Here is a 14,223-nt window from a genome sequence, read left to right as displayed (position 1 = left end):
GTACTTTTCGTACTGTACGACTAGACTGGCGCTAACGAGTCAAAATGCCACCCGAACCGTGAACTCGCACAAATCCCGTCAGTCCTAGTGACTTGAATACGCACACTGCAATCGTCTCTGTTGCCACGGCACCATATTGCCACACGCGCATACGCACCGCATATCCACGGAGACACGAGAAGGACAAGAACGAGATGGTTCGGGTCAATGCTGGCGTAGGCTCCTCTTTCTCCTCACGGTCTTACCCCTCCTCAAGATGATCCATCGTTCAAAATTTTCTTCCTTCCGGTGCTTCCTTCAGCCTGCCAACCCCTTCCATTGCTCCGTTGTTCCTGTTGCTCGCATTGCCGTTGACATGTTACCGGCAAATTCGTTATCAATCTAAATCCGGAGTAGTAGAAAAGCGAAGCAATTGGCGAATGCTGACCGGCCCGGGGTATAAAAAAAAAAAAAAAAAATCCCAATCTGGAGCCATACATCTGCGACACACTTACTACGGCCGGTCCAATTCTCTCTCAATCCATCCTCCAACAAGAAGCGCCACTCTAATGTAAACCGAGGCCCCGCCCCTGCTCGAGCCAGGGTTCCTGTAGGCCGGTTGTGAGATAAAGGTGACCCTCAGCGCCCGTCACGAAACTTTATGGCCCGAAATTGTTCTGTTATTTGCCAGAAAGTGGATAGCCTCGTTTTTAAACTGCATTATTTTTTCTGGTTGATTGAGAGATGTTGGATGGCTTTGAATCTGCTGGAAGCGGTATGTGCATATATACTCCATATTCTGCATCGCATCGCACCATGCACTATGGTGTAGGACGTGTGTTTTAGCTAGAAACAGTGCCTGGGAGAATTATAATTTAGTGCCGTACTCCGTACGGCGCGTAGACTTCCTCGGGTAGCAAGCCTGGTCTTGGAAATAAGGAAACACAAGGTAGCTCATACTCGGAACATCTCCTTAGATAGACAATTTGCCGAAACTCATTCTTCTTCTCTTAACGCAGTCTAGGCAAAAGTCCTTGGCGCCCATGTGCTGAACGTCGACTACATCTGTACTCTGCAGTCTGTGCAGTAATCTGATCTTCAGCGGTAGCGCTGCCTGTGACTGCCATCCGAAAAAGGCAACGCACGTCTCCATCAAATCGTGGCACTATCCCATTTCGGGGACGCTGTTCGCATAACCGCTTTGCGTAACAATCGAGCGGGAGGGAGCCGTGAATCTCCATCAGGCGAGCCTTGGGCCTAGTGCTGCTGTAAGTCTGGTCCGGATTTCCCAAACCCGTAACTCACCCTGAGAGGAACTTCGTCGGACCGCGCGCATGGCTGAAGATTTTTCTGGCCTTTCCCCTTTTGTTTGTCCATAGAAACCTTTTTTCCCTGGTAAACGCTGATTGGTCCTTGAATAAACATTCCAGAAGCGCCACTTCGTCGTCCGGAATTTCCTGTGTATTATGCACCGAGTCGAACACTGCAACATTTTCCAGGGCGCCCAATTCACTCCCTCGTAGTACTCCGCAAGCCTGCATATATCAATCATTCCACCGCCATTGTAGTAACCATGACAATGATCGCGTGAATAGAACCACCCGACGGTACTCGGAAGTTTTGGGAACGTGGGGCCTTGTCCTAGTCACCCCGTAGAAAGTGGAAGAATCGTGTCAAAAAATGAAAAAAGCACAGGCCAAGCATGATTAAGCAGATGGTCGAAGAATTCGCACACAATTCCACATCCGCGCCCCTCCAGGTACGGCCCATCGCGAGGTACTGGGTCTATACGGAGTAGATATAAATACCCCCTTTTGGAACGGCTTTTGGCTTCGTCCTTTTCCCACCCGTCGTGCTTTTTCAACACCCTGGTTCACCGTCGTCATCCCATTTTCAACAAGCCCATCTTAAAAAAGCCTCCCAAAAGGCCCCGATTCCATATCTTATCGTATCTCCTCCCTGCCCTCCCCCCACTTGGGATTCTTCTGAAAAATTTTCTTCCACCATCCAGTCGAGTAAGTCGCCTTGCCGTCCGGAACACATAGAAACCTATTTCGACACAAAAGTGCATCGCGGCTCATATTAGCGTAGAACAATGGCGACCGCAGAGACTATCACTTCCACCTCCGTGGCACGCCTCCAGCTCAACGGCGCGGAGACCCCCCCTAAGTCACCCGCCTCGGAGACCCCCCAGGTTACCTTCGACCCGGCCAAGCACCTGCAACACACTCCTCCCTCCAAGGTGTACACGATGAACGAGCTCGGATACCCTAACAGCCGTGGTGTTTCGCACGTTGGTGTTTCTGAGCCGTTCCCGTTGTTCTCCGAAGAGGCCGTCGAGCAGATGCGGAAGGAGGTCTTGAGCCAGGAAGTCAAGGCCAAACACGAATACTCTAGTGACCTTGCACAGAGCCAGCTAAGAGGCTTTGCTCCTGAGTGAGTATCCCTTGCCCTGCCAAGTTGGAATCCATCGTCCTTGTAGACCGGTTGATGCTAATGTCTGATTCCTCCATAAAGTTGCGCTCCTTTCGTGTACGATGCCTGGAAGAACCCCGAGACCCTTGCCATCATCTCGAAGATTGCTGGTGTTGACCTTGTGCCGGCGATGGACTTCGAAATTGGACATGTGAACCTGTCTGTCACTAGCGAGGAGGAGAAGGCTCGCGCACTCGCCTATATCAAGGAGCAGGCTGCTGCTGGCGTTAACTGGGAAGACGAGAGCCCCATTGTCGACTGGCACACCGACAGCTACCCCTTTGTTTGCGTGACCATGCTTTCGGACTGCACTGACATGGTTGGTGGCGAGACTGCCCTGAGAAAGGGTGATGGTGAGGTTACCAAGGTCCGCGGACCCCAGAGGGTAAGTTCATGAGTATCCAGGTTATCATCACGCAAGTTAACAAACCTCTTCAGGGATCCGCTGTCATCCTCCAAGGTCGTTACATCGAGCACCAGGCTCTCCGTGCCCTGGGAACTACCGAGCGTATCAGTATGGTGACTTCGTTCCGCCCTCGCTCCGCCGCAATCAAGGACGACACCGTCCTCACCACCGTCCGTGCCGTTTCCAACCTCAACGAGTTGTACCACCAGTTCGCCGAGTACCGCTTCGAGATGCTCGAGGAGCGTTGCCGCAACGTCAACCGGTATATGCGTGACCAGAAGCGTGCCAACCGTGCTTTCGACACCCGCGGTGTGAGGGACTTCATCCGTGAACAGATCGAGTTCCTTGAGCACATGGAGCGTGAAATCGTTCCTAACGAGCTTGTCAAGAAGGGTGTTATTGGCGACAGCCACTTGATCTCCGAGCACACCAAGCAGGAGCTCTCCCGGCGGCGCGGTGCTGCTGGTAGCGAGGAGTAAAATGAAAAAAGCCCCATTCGATAAGCGCTACACCCTTCCGGCATATTTCTGCGTTCTTGCATTTTCATTATCCCCTGTTTTTGCATCCCATCCATTTTCTCCATTATAGATGCCTGTTTTATTATTTCCTGATGACTGACGACTGATGATGACTGCTATCGGGCTTGCGGCTCGGATAATCGTTGCATATTGGGCCATCAATTCTCTTTCCGACTCTTTTTCTCCCTGGCGCTCAGGCAGTATCCTTTTGGCGTCTTGTCGCATGGGAAATGGCCGTTCAATGTATTTACTGAAATAGATAATGTGCGAAGTAGATAATTGAAAAAAGTCGTTGATTTTGTAACAAAAACCCGTTTCATTTGTTGTATCTTCCGAAATTGATTGCTGACTGACCCTAAAAGCTGAACATAAATCCTGTGGTATATCAAGAAGATGATCGGATATGCCGTTGAGGCATTCCGTTGGCAATTAGCAAATGAACAATCTTCTTCGCGAGGAAGAGAAGACTGTAACCTATCTGCTTAGCACACCGGCGTACTGCCAGGATCTCCCAGGTCTATATAAAAACGAGTGTCCAGATGTCTTACCAGCCAGAACCACATAGCTGGAGATAGAGGTTGAACGACAGAAGACGACGATGCTGAAGACGACACTGACTACCTATGAACTAAGGTGATGATCTGAGCGGATGATCAGTTAATTCGAGGCAGGCCTCAAGGATCCGAGATAAAAGAATGATGGTCGGTTCGGTCAGCGAGGAGATGAGGGGCAGCCAAAGCCAGCTCGAACCGCAGCAAGAGACCTTGCATCCAGTTAATATATCCCCCCTCCTCTTGCAGATATACAACGGAGCGATAAAAACCTGCATCGAACCACCGCACGGTTAGGAGCCAGACCATCGATACCACCATATAGTCAAACTAACGCCACCATTCCTCCACACTGTTATAGCTGCAAGAAAGACCAATAATAACGTAAGCGAAATAATATGCATGCATGGCGACTACCCAGCGAGCCTCGTGCGTCAATTTCGGCCCATAGCAAAAGTACGCTGTCGGCTATTGCTGGTCAGAAACGTTAAAAAGACGAGTTAGTGAAAGTGTCAGCTGTCTGAGGAGCCCCCGAAACATGCTGAAAAGCAAGGTGAGTGAGCAAGCAACAATTAGTCGTCTATTCTGGTAGTACTCGGTTGAAAGGAGTCCTGATCACTGTATGGAGTAGACCAAAGTAGCATTAGAAGGATGATGGATAGGTTCCATACCAGATTCCTCCTCTTAAACCCCAACGCTCACAAAAAATCCCTTTGCGAACAGTAATTAGTAGTCTTGGAGAAAGGGGATTCTGAGAGACGGAAGAAAGAAAGGAGAAGAGAGGAAAAGAGGAGAACAAATGGATATTATTTCCCTGTTTTACTTTTCCGTTTCCCGAGGTCGACGCGGGAGTTTACCGCGGAGGTCACCTGTTCCTCATGTTTGCACTGTTTGTAGTGTTTATTTAGTTTGTCCACAAAGAAAGAAAGTCATGTTCACGTCGCCCGACACGACTACTCTCCCCAAGACGTGGGTGTCACTGTTACGGCGCTTGCTCGACGATTGTCAAGTCTCTCCTTTCGTTTACCTAACTTTCCTGACTTCATTCATTCGCGTTACTTCGCTACAGTCTCTGCAGTTCTTCAGTGGGCTGCTCCGGCATGCCCGACGTGACTTTGATTGATCCGAACCATTCACATCTATACTCGGCCCAGTGCGGCTGATTTTTCCCTTCGGATATTTTCTTTCGAGAACGATCCTTCGTTGAGCCTACCAAATGCCCAAACCAACGAGCTCCAAAACTGCCATAAGCGCAAATGCAAATGGCACGCCAACTACGAAGAACTTGGAGGTAGAGTCCGGAGTAAGTTGGATCTTTTGTATCAGGGTTTGGGGTATTAAATCTGTGTGCAGTCGCTGACATTTCATTCATAGCTCCTCCAAACATTACAGGGACACGTGGACGACCTGCGGCCGTTTATACAATGTGGAATTTGCATTAGACCGTTATACGAACCTTTCACTCTCGCCTGCGGACATACTTTCTGTTACACCGTCAGTTCCCTTCTGCTTGACACTTTTGCTTGATGGTTATGTCTCTGACACTCACTAGTGTTTGACATCGTGGTTTTCCGAAGGAAGGTCGAATAAAACATGTCCAGACTGTCGAACCCCGGTTGTAGCACAGCCGGCGCCGGCTTATTTGGTATGTCTATAGAAATAGACGTTCGAGGGGTTATGTTTAACATCATCTAGGTTCGTGCAATAGTACAGTCATGGATGAGCCGCGCCGAACTTCTTGAAAAGGGAGAGACCACCGCAGATCACGTCAAGAACCAACGCGAAGAATCCGACAAGGTTGACCAGGACAAGAAGAACGAGCATCCACGGGAGGGGGGGTTATTCCGGGGCGCATTCAGACACCCGCCAATTACGCAGCCTATTGTCGACCTTGAAGACAACGTTATCCGCTGTCCACAATGCGGCTGGGAACTTGAAGATGATGTTGAGTGCGGACACTGCGGATACATTGGAGATTTAGATTCTGATGCGGGTGATTCACAATGGAGTGGCACAGAGGAAAATTCGGAAATGGCCGATTTTTTTGAAGAAGAAGCCCAGGATGATTTCGACGGCGCCGATGCCTTCCATGGCGACCATGGAATATTCGCCTCTTTTTTCCCCCCTGGATCTTTCAGTCGTCCTTCTGGATCTCTCGGCTGGCGTAATACACGGGTAATTGGCGACAGTGAAGACGAAGATCCGGAATTACGCAATGAGTACGATGATACGGACATGGAATCTTTTATCGACGATGATGAGCATGTCGAGTACGATACTGGATCAGACCCGACCACAGTGGTTGGCGGTCATGGGTTCAACACACAGGTCTACAATAGTCAGGATCATAGCGCACAAGATCACGATTCGCATACGGGTTCCGAAATTCCGATGACTCAGGAAGATGGATATGCCAGCTTCTCCTCCATGGACGAGGGTTCAGAAGACGATGACAGCGGTAATGGCGACGAAGAAGAAGAAGAGGAAGAGGAAGAAGAAGAAGATGATGATGATGATGATGACGATGACGATGATCCCATCCGGCCACCTGTGACTGGACTCCGACGACTAGTTCCAGGGCCAAACGGCACTTTGAGGAGAGGTACTGACGTGAGAGGGCGTCTTGGGAGTAACCAGCGCAGCACGCGTTCTAACACGGCGGGGTCATCGGCTCACAATACAATTGATATTTCGGACGACAGTAAAGATTCCGACAGTTTCAATGATCCTGACGACTCTGACGACTCTGACGAAGGGCCAGTGGCACCGTCCAGAAGGACAAGGGGTCGAATCAACGGAGCCTATTGATCTCTCGAGTCCATTACCTTTAGCGGATCGATTTCGCACTTCAAGTGTACGACCGCTCCACTAACGAAGATTATAGAGTTTTACGATGATTGGTTTGGTCATGATTGCTGGCAGTGGGCCTCTGCGATTCGTTCTTTTATTCATTTTCTTTGGGATTCAGCAATACGGCGCTCGGGTATGGCTTATAGAAAACAGCAATTCGGCAGACATTATGATTTTAAGAAAACTTCACACAAATACCCCTCTTTGCATTGTTTTGGAATTGGAGTCTCAGCGAGGAATCATGGTTGCTTTCATGGAATGTACTTTATGGCGTTAATCCGAGACTATCGGTAGGCGAAAAGCCTTGGTTTCAATATATTATTAATAGATAGTGCATCATTGGACATGCTTGGTAGCGTTTACCACACCATCTAGATCTTACCAACCGTACAGCGTTTTCGGGTTCGAGACCATCATAAGATGCCATTCTTCAGTCGACAACCACGACCGTAGACTCTTCAACCACGCCAAATCATCAACGACCAGGTACTCTGTCTCGCGCAACGCTTCCTCGCGCGTCCGCACTTTCATATGCGGCGTATGCGGCCTTTCCAGTTAGCACCACTCCCAACATCACGAAAATAGTGAAAAAAAAAAAAAAAAAAAAAAAAAAAAAAAAAAAAAAAAAAAACATACCAATCACTCCCCCAAAGAATCCGCTCCGGGTTCGCCTCCACAAAAGCCCTCACCACCGGCCTCAAATCCTCGTACCCCGGCGCCAGACTACTCACCCGATATGGCGCACTAAGCTTGATGTAAAGATGTCCGGCACAGACTAACTCCAATATCTCCCTGAACCCAGGCTGCTGTGTCACATCCACCTTCCCATTCTCCGAATTGATGTTAAGCATGCTACCCCCCTTAAGTAACGCAAAGTGGTCAGTCACCAACGCAATCCCCGCTGGCACCAAGACCTCTTCCACGATAGGGCTGAGTTCGCCCCAAAACTCAGGATGCGTATGTGTAAACGCCAGACTCCACCGCTTCGCATCAATATGGCCTCGAATAGCGCGTGCATGTTCCCGTAGCGCGGTCTTTTGACTCTCCACATCATGCATCGCTTGGTACTTGTACAGATTCACGCGTATGCCGCGCACACCAGCAGCATGCATAGCACTCAACTCATCACCCGTTACAGTGGATGGATCGATAACGCCAACGCCCCTTGTAGCCGGCGCGGTGGTGTTGAGTTCTGCGACGAAGGATTTTAGGGAGGTGCAGTCTGCGCCGTAGGAGAGGCCGTGGGTTAGGACGGAGTTTGTGATACCGAGGCGGGATTTGAAGACGAGAAATTGGGGGATTGTTGCGGGGGGTGGGGTTAGGTGGCGGTCGGGGGCGTAAGTGAATTTCTTTGCTGTAATTATTCAGTATTGCTATCAAGGGAGGTTGTATGGGTATGGCGTACGGTCAAAGATGTGGTGATGGACGTCCCATCCTCCATTGGGGAAGAGGTCGGAGGCGATGGTGTTGGTGTATGCGATGGTCATTTTGACTGAAGTCGATGTTTACTTGATCGCATCTTGCATGCGAGTCCCTAATATTATATGTATTGCGTACTACATACTCGCTCACTTCGGCAATCTATGTTCTCGTCTCATGATGTTGGGGTTATCCCCTCACGGAGCGCTCCGGGCACTCCACGACGGTTTCGGAACGTTCCTAGTCAGCCATGAGCGACTAAGTCGGATGAAGATGGTTGGTTAGAAGAGGCATGTTATTCCGAAGTGCGTCTTGATTGCCAATATAAGCTATATTATCTGGTTTGTTTAGTATAAATGTCGTATACTGCCAATTGGTCGGATCGGGCATGCCCTAAACTTGACATCTCTACGTGATATATGGTATAATGTCCTCAAAAAAATGCAGTCTCATCGTGGCAATTAATCATTGCCGGCGGTGCTGCCGGTGGTGTGGAGAGTCTCCCTACGGTCTGGACCTGGTGTCACCTTTGCAGACTGTCAAAGCTGACTATATCAGTATCCCACGGAATACCTCGAAACCCGCCAACAGCTATTTCAAGAGAACGGCACGACCGTCCGCCAATCGCCCCTCCGGTTATTGACGAGTACTTTTCGACAAGATGGGCTTTCCCGGTTATACACTGGAAGTCTAGCTTTCTGTATCTCCAACGCATCCAACTCCGGGGTTCGATTCGTGACATTTGATACCGTCTCGCGCTTTATGCCCACTGAAACCGTTTCTGGGAAAACGAAGACAACCCTCCTAGGTAACCTAGGAGCCGGGTTGCTGGCAGGTATTGCGGAAAGCGTACTCGTTGTCACACCCGGGGAGACACTGAAGACCAAGATCATCGATGACCAGGCCGGCCCGTGAGTGTACCGTTCTACCACTCACGCAATTCGGACTTGTCTTGCGCAAGAGGGTGTGTCTGGGCTATACCGCGGTGTGATACCAGTGACGCTGAAACAATCAGCTAATGTGATGGTGCGGTTTACCAGTTATCGGTTCTTCCTTGGGCAGATGGATGCCATATTTTCCAGAGATAATGCCGGTGCTCTCCAGTCCATGAACACGGTGATCGCGGGTGCACTAGCAGGTGTGGTAACTGTTTATGCAACAATACCATTCGATACGATCAAGTCCAAGACACACTTGTTACAGTTTAACTTATAGAACAAATAGGATCTTTCCTGAGACTAGATCAGTCATGTCCACATAAATTGAGGCCCGTTCTCTGTTGGATACAACATCCTATCAGTCAAGGCAGACAAGTGGAGGGGAAAATATCAGCCACGCCAATCACCTCAGCGCTCTCTAGTTACCAATCCCATCTTCTTCAGGCCTTAACGTGGCTGAATCTTAGTTATGCTAATTTGCCATTTCTACGGCTATTGGCCTCTCGCCAATTTACCGAGTCAGGTTTCGACCACCCCCACCGGGGATTGACATTTGGTTTGCCGAACTTCGTTAGTATGCATCCGTCAGGATTCAACACTATGCTAGTTCGGGCCGTAGATTCAACATTGTCAAGCAGCACACGCCAATGGGAAGAATTGAACTGGTGCCGGATACGGGCTGTTGGCTTATCAACGCCGGTTCTGGCGGTGCAAAAAGACAACGCTAAAAAAAGTGTGATTGTGAATGACTGTGTGCTTTCGGAGTCTCGGCGTTGCTGAGCTGTTTATATTTGATTGAGCCTCATCTCCTTTTTGCCAAGTCTCGTGTTTCTATTCTCTTCTTACTCCGTACAGTGTGCATCTCCCGGTGGTCTGGGTACTGGCTCCAATTTCGATATCCGACTTGGATGTTCAACTAGACGGGATTAAACACACCACGGTCCAAGATGTCAGCCACTAGTACAACCAGCAGTAGCACCTCAACGACCACAATTCCCCTGACTACCGTCTTCACACCACCAACACAATGCGCGACTGATTGGCAGTACGAACCGTCCGCCTACAACGACAAACTAAATGGCTTGCTGTTGCAAAATGTCGTCTCGGTTGTCAGTTCCTGTTTCCCGACCGGGTTCGCCATGTCGGGAAGAGCCCAAGTACCCCAGGTCTACAGCCCGGGTTGGTGTCCAGTGGGCTACACCTCCGCGGATGTACACATTGACGGGAAGACCACTTCGGCCGTTTGCTGTTACTCGTACGTGAAGTCTTTGTCTGTTATGCACTCGAACGACGCTAACAGTTCCTCGCAGAGACTATTCGTATTATACCTCGACAATGTTATATTCCGACTTGCCCTCGGCCATCTACGCAGGATGTCTCAGCACTCTCCCATCGTCTAGCTCCACCATCGTCTCCGTCCGCGATCCAAAGTCGAACCAAGGAACACAGGTCTCGGGACCATTGACCATGTGGGCACAACCCATCTCCATCCAACTCCAAGCAACAGACTCTAGCTTGTTCGTATCCGCAACCACCACGGGTGCCGACCCACCCAGCACCGACACCGGAGCAACCGCAACATCGACCTCAGACTCAGCCGCATCAGATTCCGGGTCAAGCGGCCTATCGACAGGAGGGAAGATCGGTGTTGGCGTTGGTGTCGGTGTCGGCGCCCTCGCCATCTTTGCTCTGCTCGCATTTTGGTTCCTCCGCCGTCGCGCTGTCAGCAAGAAGAACGCCGCTCCTGATATGGCAGCAGCTGCCGCACCTGCAAACACGCATCCTTATCCAAGCCAAGGCGCAGCGCCTTATTACGGTCCTGTTCCTGCTGCTAGGTCGGAATTAGAGAATACGTCCACGAAATTCACGCCGCAGCCACCGCCGGCTGAGTTGCAAGGAGACAACAGGAGACATAACCACATTGCAGAGCTTTCTGGATGATTGAGTTTTACATTATGTATATATACCCATGTTTCTGAGTTTCTTTCTCGTGTCAAGCTCTATTATCCTGTAATAATTAATGTCATGTACATACGTTAGAATGATTGCATTGGGCGCTTCTCACTGGCAATAGCTCACTTGACCAATTGAGGACCTGTATTATCATCGGCAAGCTCTGCCGGGATTTAGTAGAAGAGATGTAGCCAAGATATTGAGGGCAACTGTCAGACAAACCATACCACATGCACAACCAGTGAGAAGGCATAAAATTGTGCATACATAAATACACTATGCATAGATGCCAAGCTTCTCCACAAACGCAGGTGCCCATCGCGTACTTCTCCATATTCGACATTACTTACGATACCTACCAACACAAGCGTCCTCACCACCAGTTAGAACGGTGATGGATCCTCCAGGTACTGGACCACAGCATGCAAAGAAGGTCCGCGTAGCTTGTTGCAGATGCCGAGCCAAACGTGTCAAGGTACGGCCAATGTGTTATGTCATGTTGGATACTACTAACATCAAGAACAGTGTGATGGAAGTCTCCCGGCCTGTGGGAATTGTGCGCGTGCAAATGTTTCCTGTGTCGATGTGGACTCTCGGAATAATGACCTGCCTATACCGCGCGAGTGAGTATCTGGCATAATCTGTTGCAAAAGCATCTCTGATATACGAAACAGTTATATCGTCAAATGCTGCTCGCGTATCAAGTGGCTTGAGCAAAAAATCCGGGTTCTAGATCCAAGTTTCGACTTGACCAAAGGTCCCCAGATAGATACGGATCCCTTTGAGGGTCTATCGCTGCCATGGCCGTCGTATCAAAGCCCCGGAAGCGCAGCCAGTGATACTCCACTGCGTGCAGCTTCTTTGAATACAGAAGTGGCTAGCACAGTAGCAGGACCTGCTACAGGGAAGCGATCCCATGCTTCGATGGAAGAATTAGAGATTGAACGGCCTCCGTTAGTCGAAGCACGCACCGTGGCCATGGATTTGGGGATGCTCTCGCTGCAATCCGACTCAAGGCAGAAGCATTATCTCGGGTCATCTTCAGGACTGCTTTTTATGAAGCTGATCGGAGCTGGCGAGGCGCCTGGGCCGGCTCCGCCTCCTGCAACGCGCCGACTACGTCGTATGGCATCTCCGAATCGTCCGAGTGAGGTGTATCATTCGCTTTATACGGGTCTAGAACGGGAGCTTCCCTCCCCTGAAGACGCGGATCAGTTACTAGCAGTTTACTTTCAGTATATTCAAATCGACCACCCATTTCTTTATCCGACTTCGTTGATTAACGCTTATAATGCATTGCATGCTTGTGCTCAGCGTGGGTATGATCCCGGACGACTAGATCAAAATGGCTGGCTCCGAGATATCAAACCCTTTCCTTACAATGGCAAGATGGATGTCTTGGATGGTCATGAATGTACACCCATTTCAATCTCTTTTGCTGTATTCCACGTCTTCATGGTGTTTTCTCTCGCAGCGACTGTTCTCACACGGAAGAAGAACTTTGATTACCCCCCGATACGATTCTATCGCATGGCAATGCTTGCGGCTTCGGAGTGCTTCTCCAACATCTCGGTTCCGGCGTTACAAGGGATCTTGCTACTGGCTATTCAGGGCATGACTGAACCTGCTGGCCTTAATATCTGGACTTTGGTACATATTGCCATGTCGCATTGTGTTGACTTGGGTTTGCATCGTGAACCGAATAACCCATCTGATCTCCCACCTGTTGCTCTTGCGGTCCGTAGGCTTATATTCTACACTGTCTATTCACTCGATCGGTAGTTACACCCCTCAGATAATCCATCAACGAGCGCGGGCATGCTGACACTATCTAGGTCCATTTCAACAATCCAAGGTCGTCCGCTAGGGATTCGAGACGAAACCTTCGATGTACGACGGCCGACGATGGATGACCTGGCGAGCAATGATACTCCAGTTACAACTGACGGTGACCTGAATTTGCATCTACCGTCAGCGGAGTATCTGGCGTTTACCGTCCGCCGCTTTCAACTGGACCTATACATTTCGGAAATAAAGCTCTTATTCTACCATCTGCCTTCGCAGGTAAACAGCATTATCTGGCCTACAGATCTCGACAAGATCCAACAACGCATCAAATCAGATCTCGATAAGTGGCTAAATGATTCATCGAGTGCCGTGCCAAGGATGGACACAGAAGAATCTCTGATTCTCCACTGCGAGAACCTCAAGCTTGAGTTACAATACCACGCAGCAATTACCTTACTCTACCAGCCATCACAAGTCTTTCGCTCGCCAACTCAACAAGCCCTGTCTTTATGTTACCAAAGCTCAAGCCGACGACTACGCATCTACAACTACCTGAACAATAAAGAACAGTTATACTACAGCTGGCGCAACATCCATGGAATCTTCTCCTCGGGTGCTACAATCATTTACTGCATATGGGCATCTCGCAATCTCCAAACTACGATCCCTTTTGATGATGCCTTGCGAAATCTTCGAACGTGCTCAAATCTACTCAGTATTGGTGGTCAATGGTGGCCTTCTGTGCGCAAAGGCAAGGAGAGTTTTGAGAAGGTCATGGATCTTACTATAAAGGGATTACGAAACTTGGAGAGTCGTACCATATCGGCAACTCCAATAACCGGGACATATCACCCCGCGCCATCATCATTTGCCTCAAATTTAGAGCCCGTGGCACCCCAAAGCCAAATAGAGCCATCGGTGCAGTTCTCGGGTTCTCGGGATGCTGGAGCTCATAATGCCATGTGTGAGTCGCGATCTTACTCATTGTTTGGTATGTCCTTCTTATGCTAATTATCAATTTACAACAAGTACACGGGTTCGAATTGTCAATTGGCAATGTTGACCATTCCACATTACTTGGTGATGGCTTGTCGGCAGACGGTCCTGAAGTTCTTGCCATTGACCCTGCGATGGAGCATTTCTTGTCTGAATATCTGCAGGGTGACTGGGGTTGGGATCCGTTTTCTGGGTCTGTAAGTACTTGGCATCTACGAGAGCACAGGCTCTGCTATCTCGATTGAGATTGACTGATAATTTCAATGTCTAGTAACGCACCACTTACCATGTTTAAAAGGAAATAGAAATCCCAGACGGTATACTCTTTGATAGGGATTATGTTTTGCATT

The 14,223-nt window shown here is 49.5% G+C and overlaps 5 protein-coding genes across 5 annotated transcripts; 4 read left to right on the top strand and 1 right to left on the bottom strand.

Moving 5' to 3' along the window:
- Positions 1-1,681: 1,681 nt before the first annotated feature.
- Positions 1,682-3,339, top strand: EURHEDRAFT_515563 (uncharacterized protein; the record flags this gene model as incomplete). Its single annotated transcript, XM_040786393.1, has 4 exons — positions 1,682-1,738; positions 2,150-2,415; positions 2,497-2,839; positions 2,893-3,339. 4 exons carry the CDS (start codon positions 1,682-1,684, stop codon positions 3,337-3,339), a joined length of 1,113 nt encoding a protein of 370 aa, XP_040638483.1.
- Positions 3,340-5,053: 1,714 nt separating this feature from the next.
- Positions 5,054-6,826, top strand: EURHEDRAFT_70337 (uncharacterized protein). Its single transcript, XM_040787630.1, has 4 exons — positions 5,054-5,232; positions 5,304-5,423; positions 5,482-5,574; positions 5,625-6,826. The coding sequence occupies exons 1-4, from the start codon at positions 5,146-5,148 to the stop codon at positions 6,735-6,737; spliced, it is 1,413 nt and encodes a 470-aa protein (XP_040638482.1). The 5' UTR covers positions 5,054-5,145; the 3' UTR covers positions 6,738-6,826.
- Positions 6,827-7,157: 331 nt separating this feature from the next.
- Positions 7,158-8,266, bottom strand: EURHEDRAFT_500825 (uncharacterized protein; the record flags this gene model as incomplete). Its single annotated transcript, XM_040785752.1, has 3 exons — positions 7,158-7,326; positions 7,416-8,133; positions 8,185-8,266. The coding sequence occupies 3 exons, from the start codon at positions 8,264-8,266 to the stop codon at positions 7,158-7,160; spliced, it is 969 nt and encodes a 322-aa protein (XP_040638481.1).
- A 1,690-nt stretch (positions 8,267-9,956) lies between these two features.
- Positions 9,957-11,357, top strand: EURHEDRAFT_412607 (uncharacterized protein). Its single transcript, XM_040781948.1, has 2 exons — positions 9,957-10,391; positions 10,447-11,357. The coding sequence occupies exons 1-2, from the start codon at positions 10,084-10,086 to the stop codon at positions 11,075-11,077; spliced, it is 939 nt and encodes a 312-aa protein (XP_040638480.1). The 5' UTR covers positions 9,957-10,083; the 3' UTR covers positions 11,078-11,357.
- An 89-nt stretch (positions 11,358-11,446) lies between these two features.
- On the top strand, positions 11,447-14,195 carry EURHEDRAFT_70267 (uncharacterized protein). Its single transcript, XM_040787629.1, has 6 exons — positions 11,447-11,564; positions 11,615-11,712; positions 11,764-12,867; positions 12,925-13,841; positions 13,907-14,070; positions 14,145-14,195. The coding sequence occupies exons 1-6, from the start codon at positions 11,484-11,486 to the stop codon at positions 14,145-14,147; spliced, it is 2,367 nt and encodes a 788-aa protein (XP_040638479.1). The 5' UTR covers positions 11,447-11,483; the 3' UTR covers positions 14,148-14,195.
- The last annotated feature ends 28 nt before the right edge of the window (positions 14,196-14,223 follow it).

The sequence above is a fragment of the Aspergillus ruber genome (genome assembly GCF_000600275.1).
Source record: "Aspergillus ruber CBS 135680 unplaced genomic scaffold scaffold00014, whole genome shotgun sequence".
In the NCBI taxonomy this organism is placed as follows: Eukaryota; Fungi; Ascomycota; class Eurotiomycetes; order Eurotiales; family Aspergillaceae; genus Aspergillus; species Aspergillus ruber.
The sequence above is the reverse complement of the archived record's forward strand: the minus strand, read 5'-3'. Positions and strand labels throughout refer to the sequence as shown.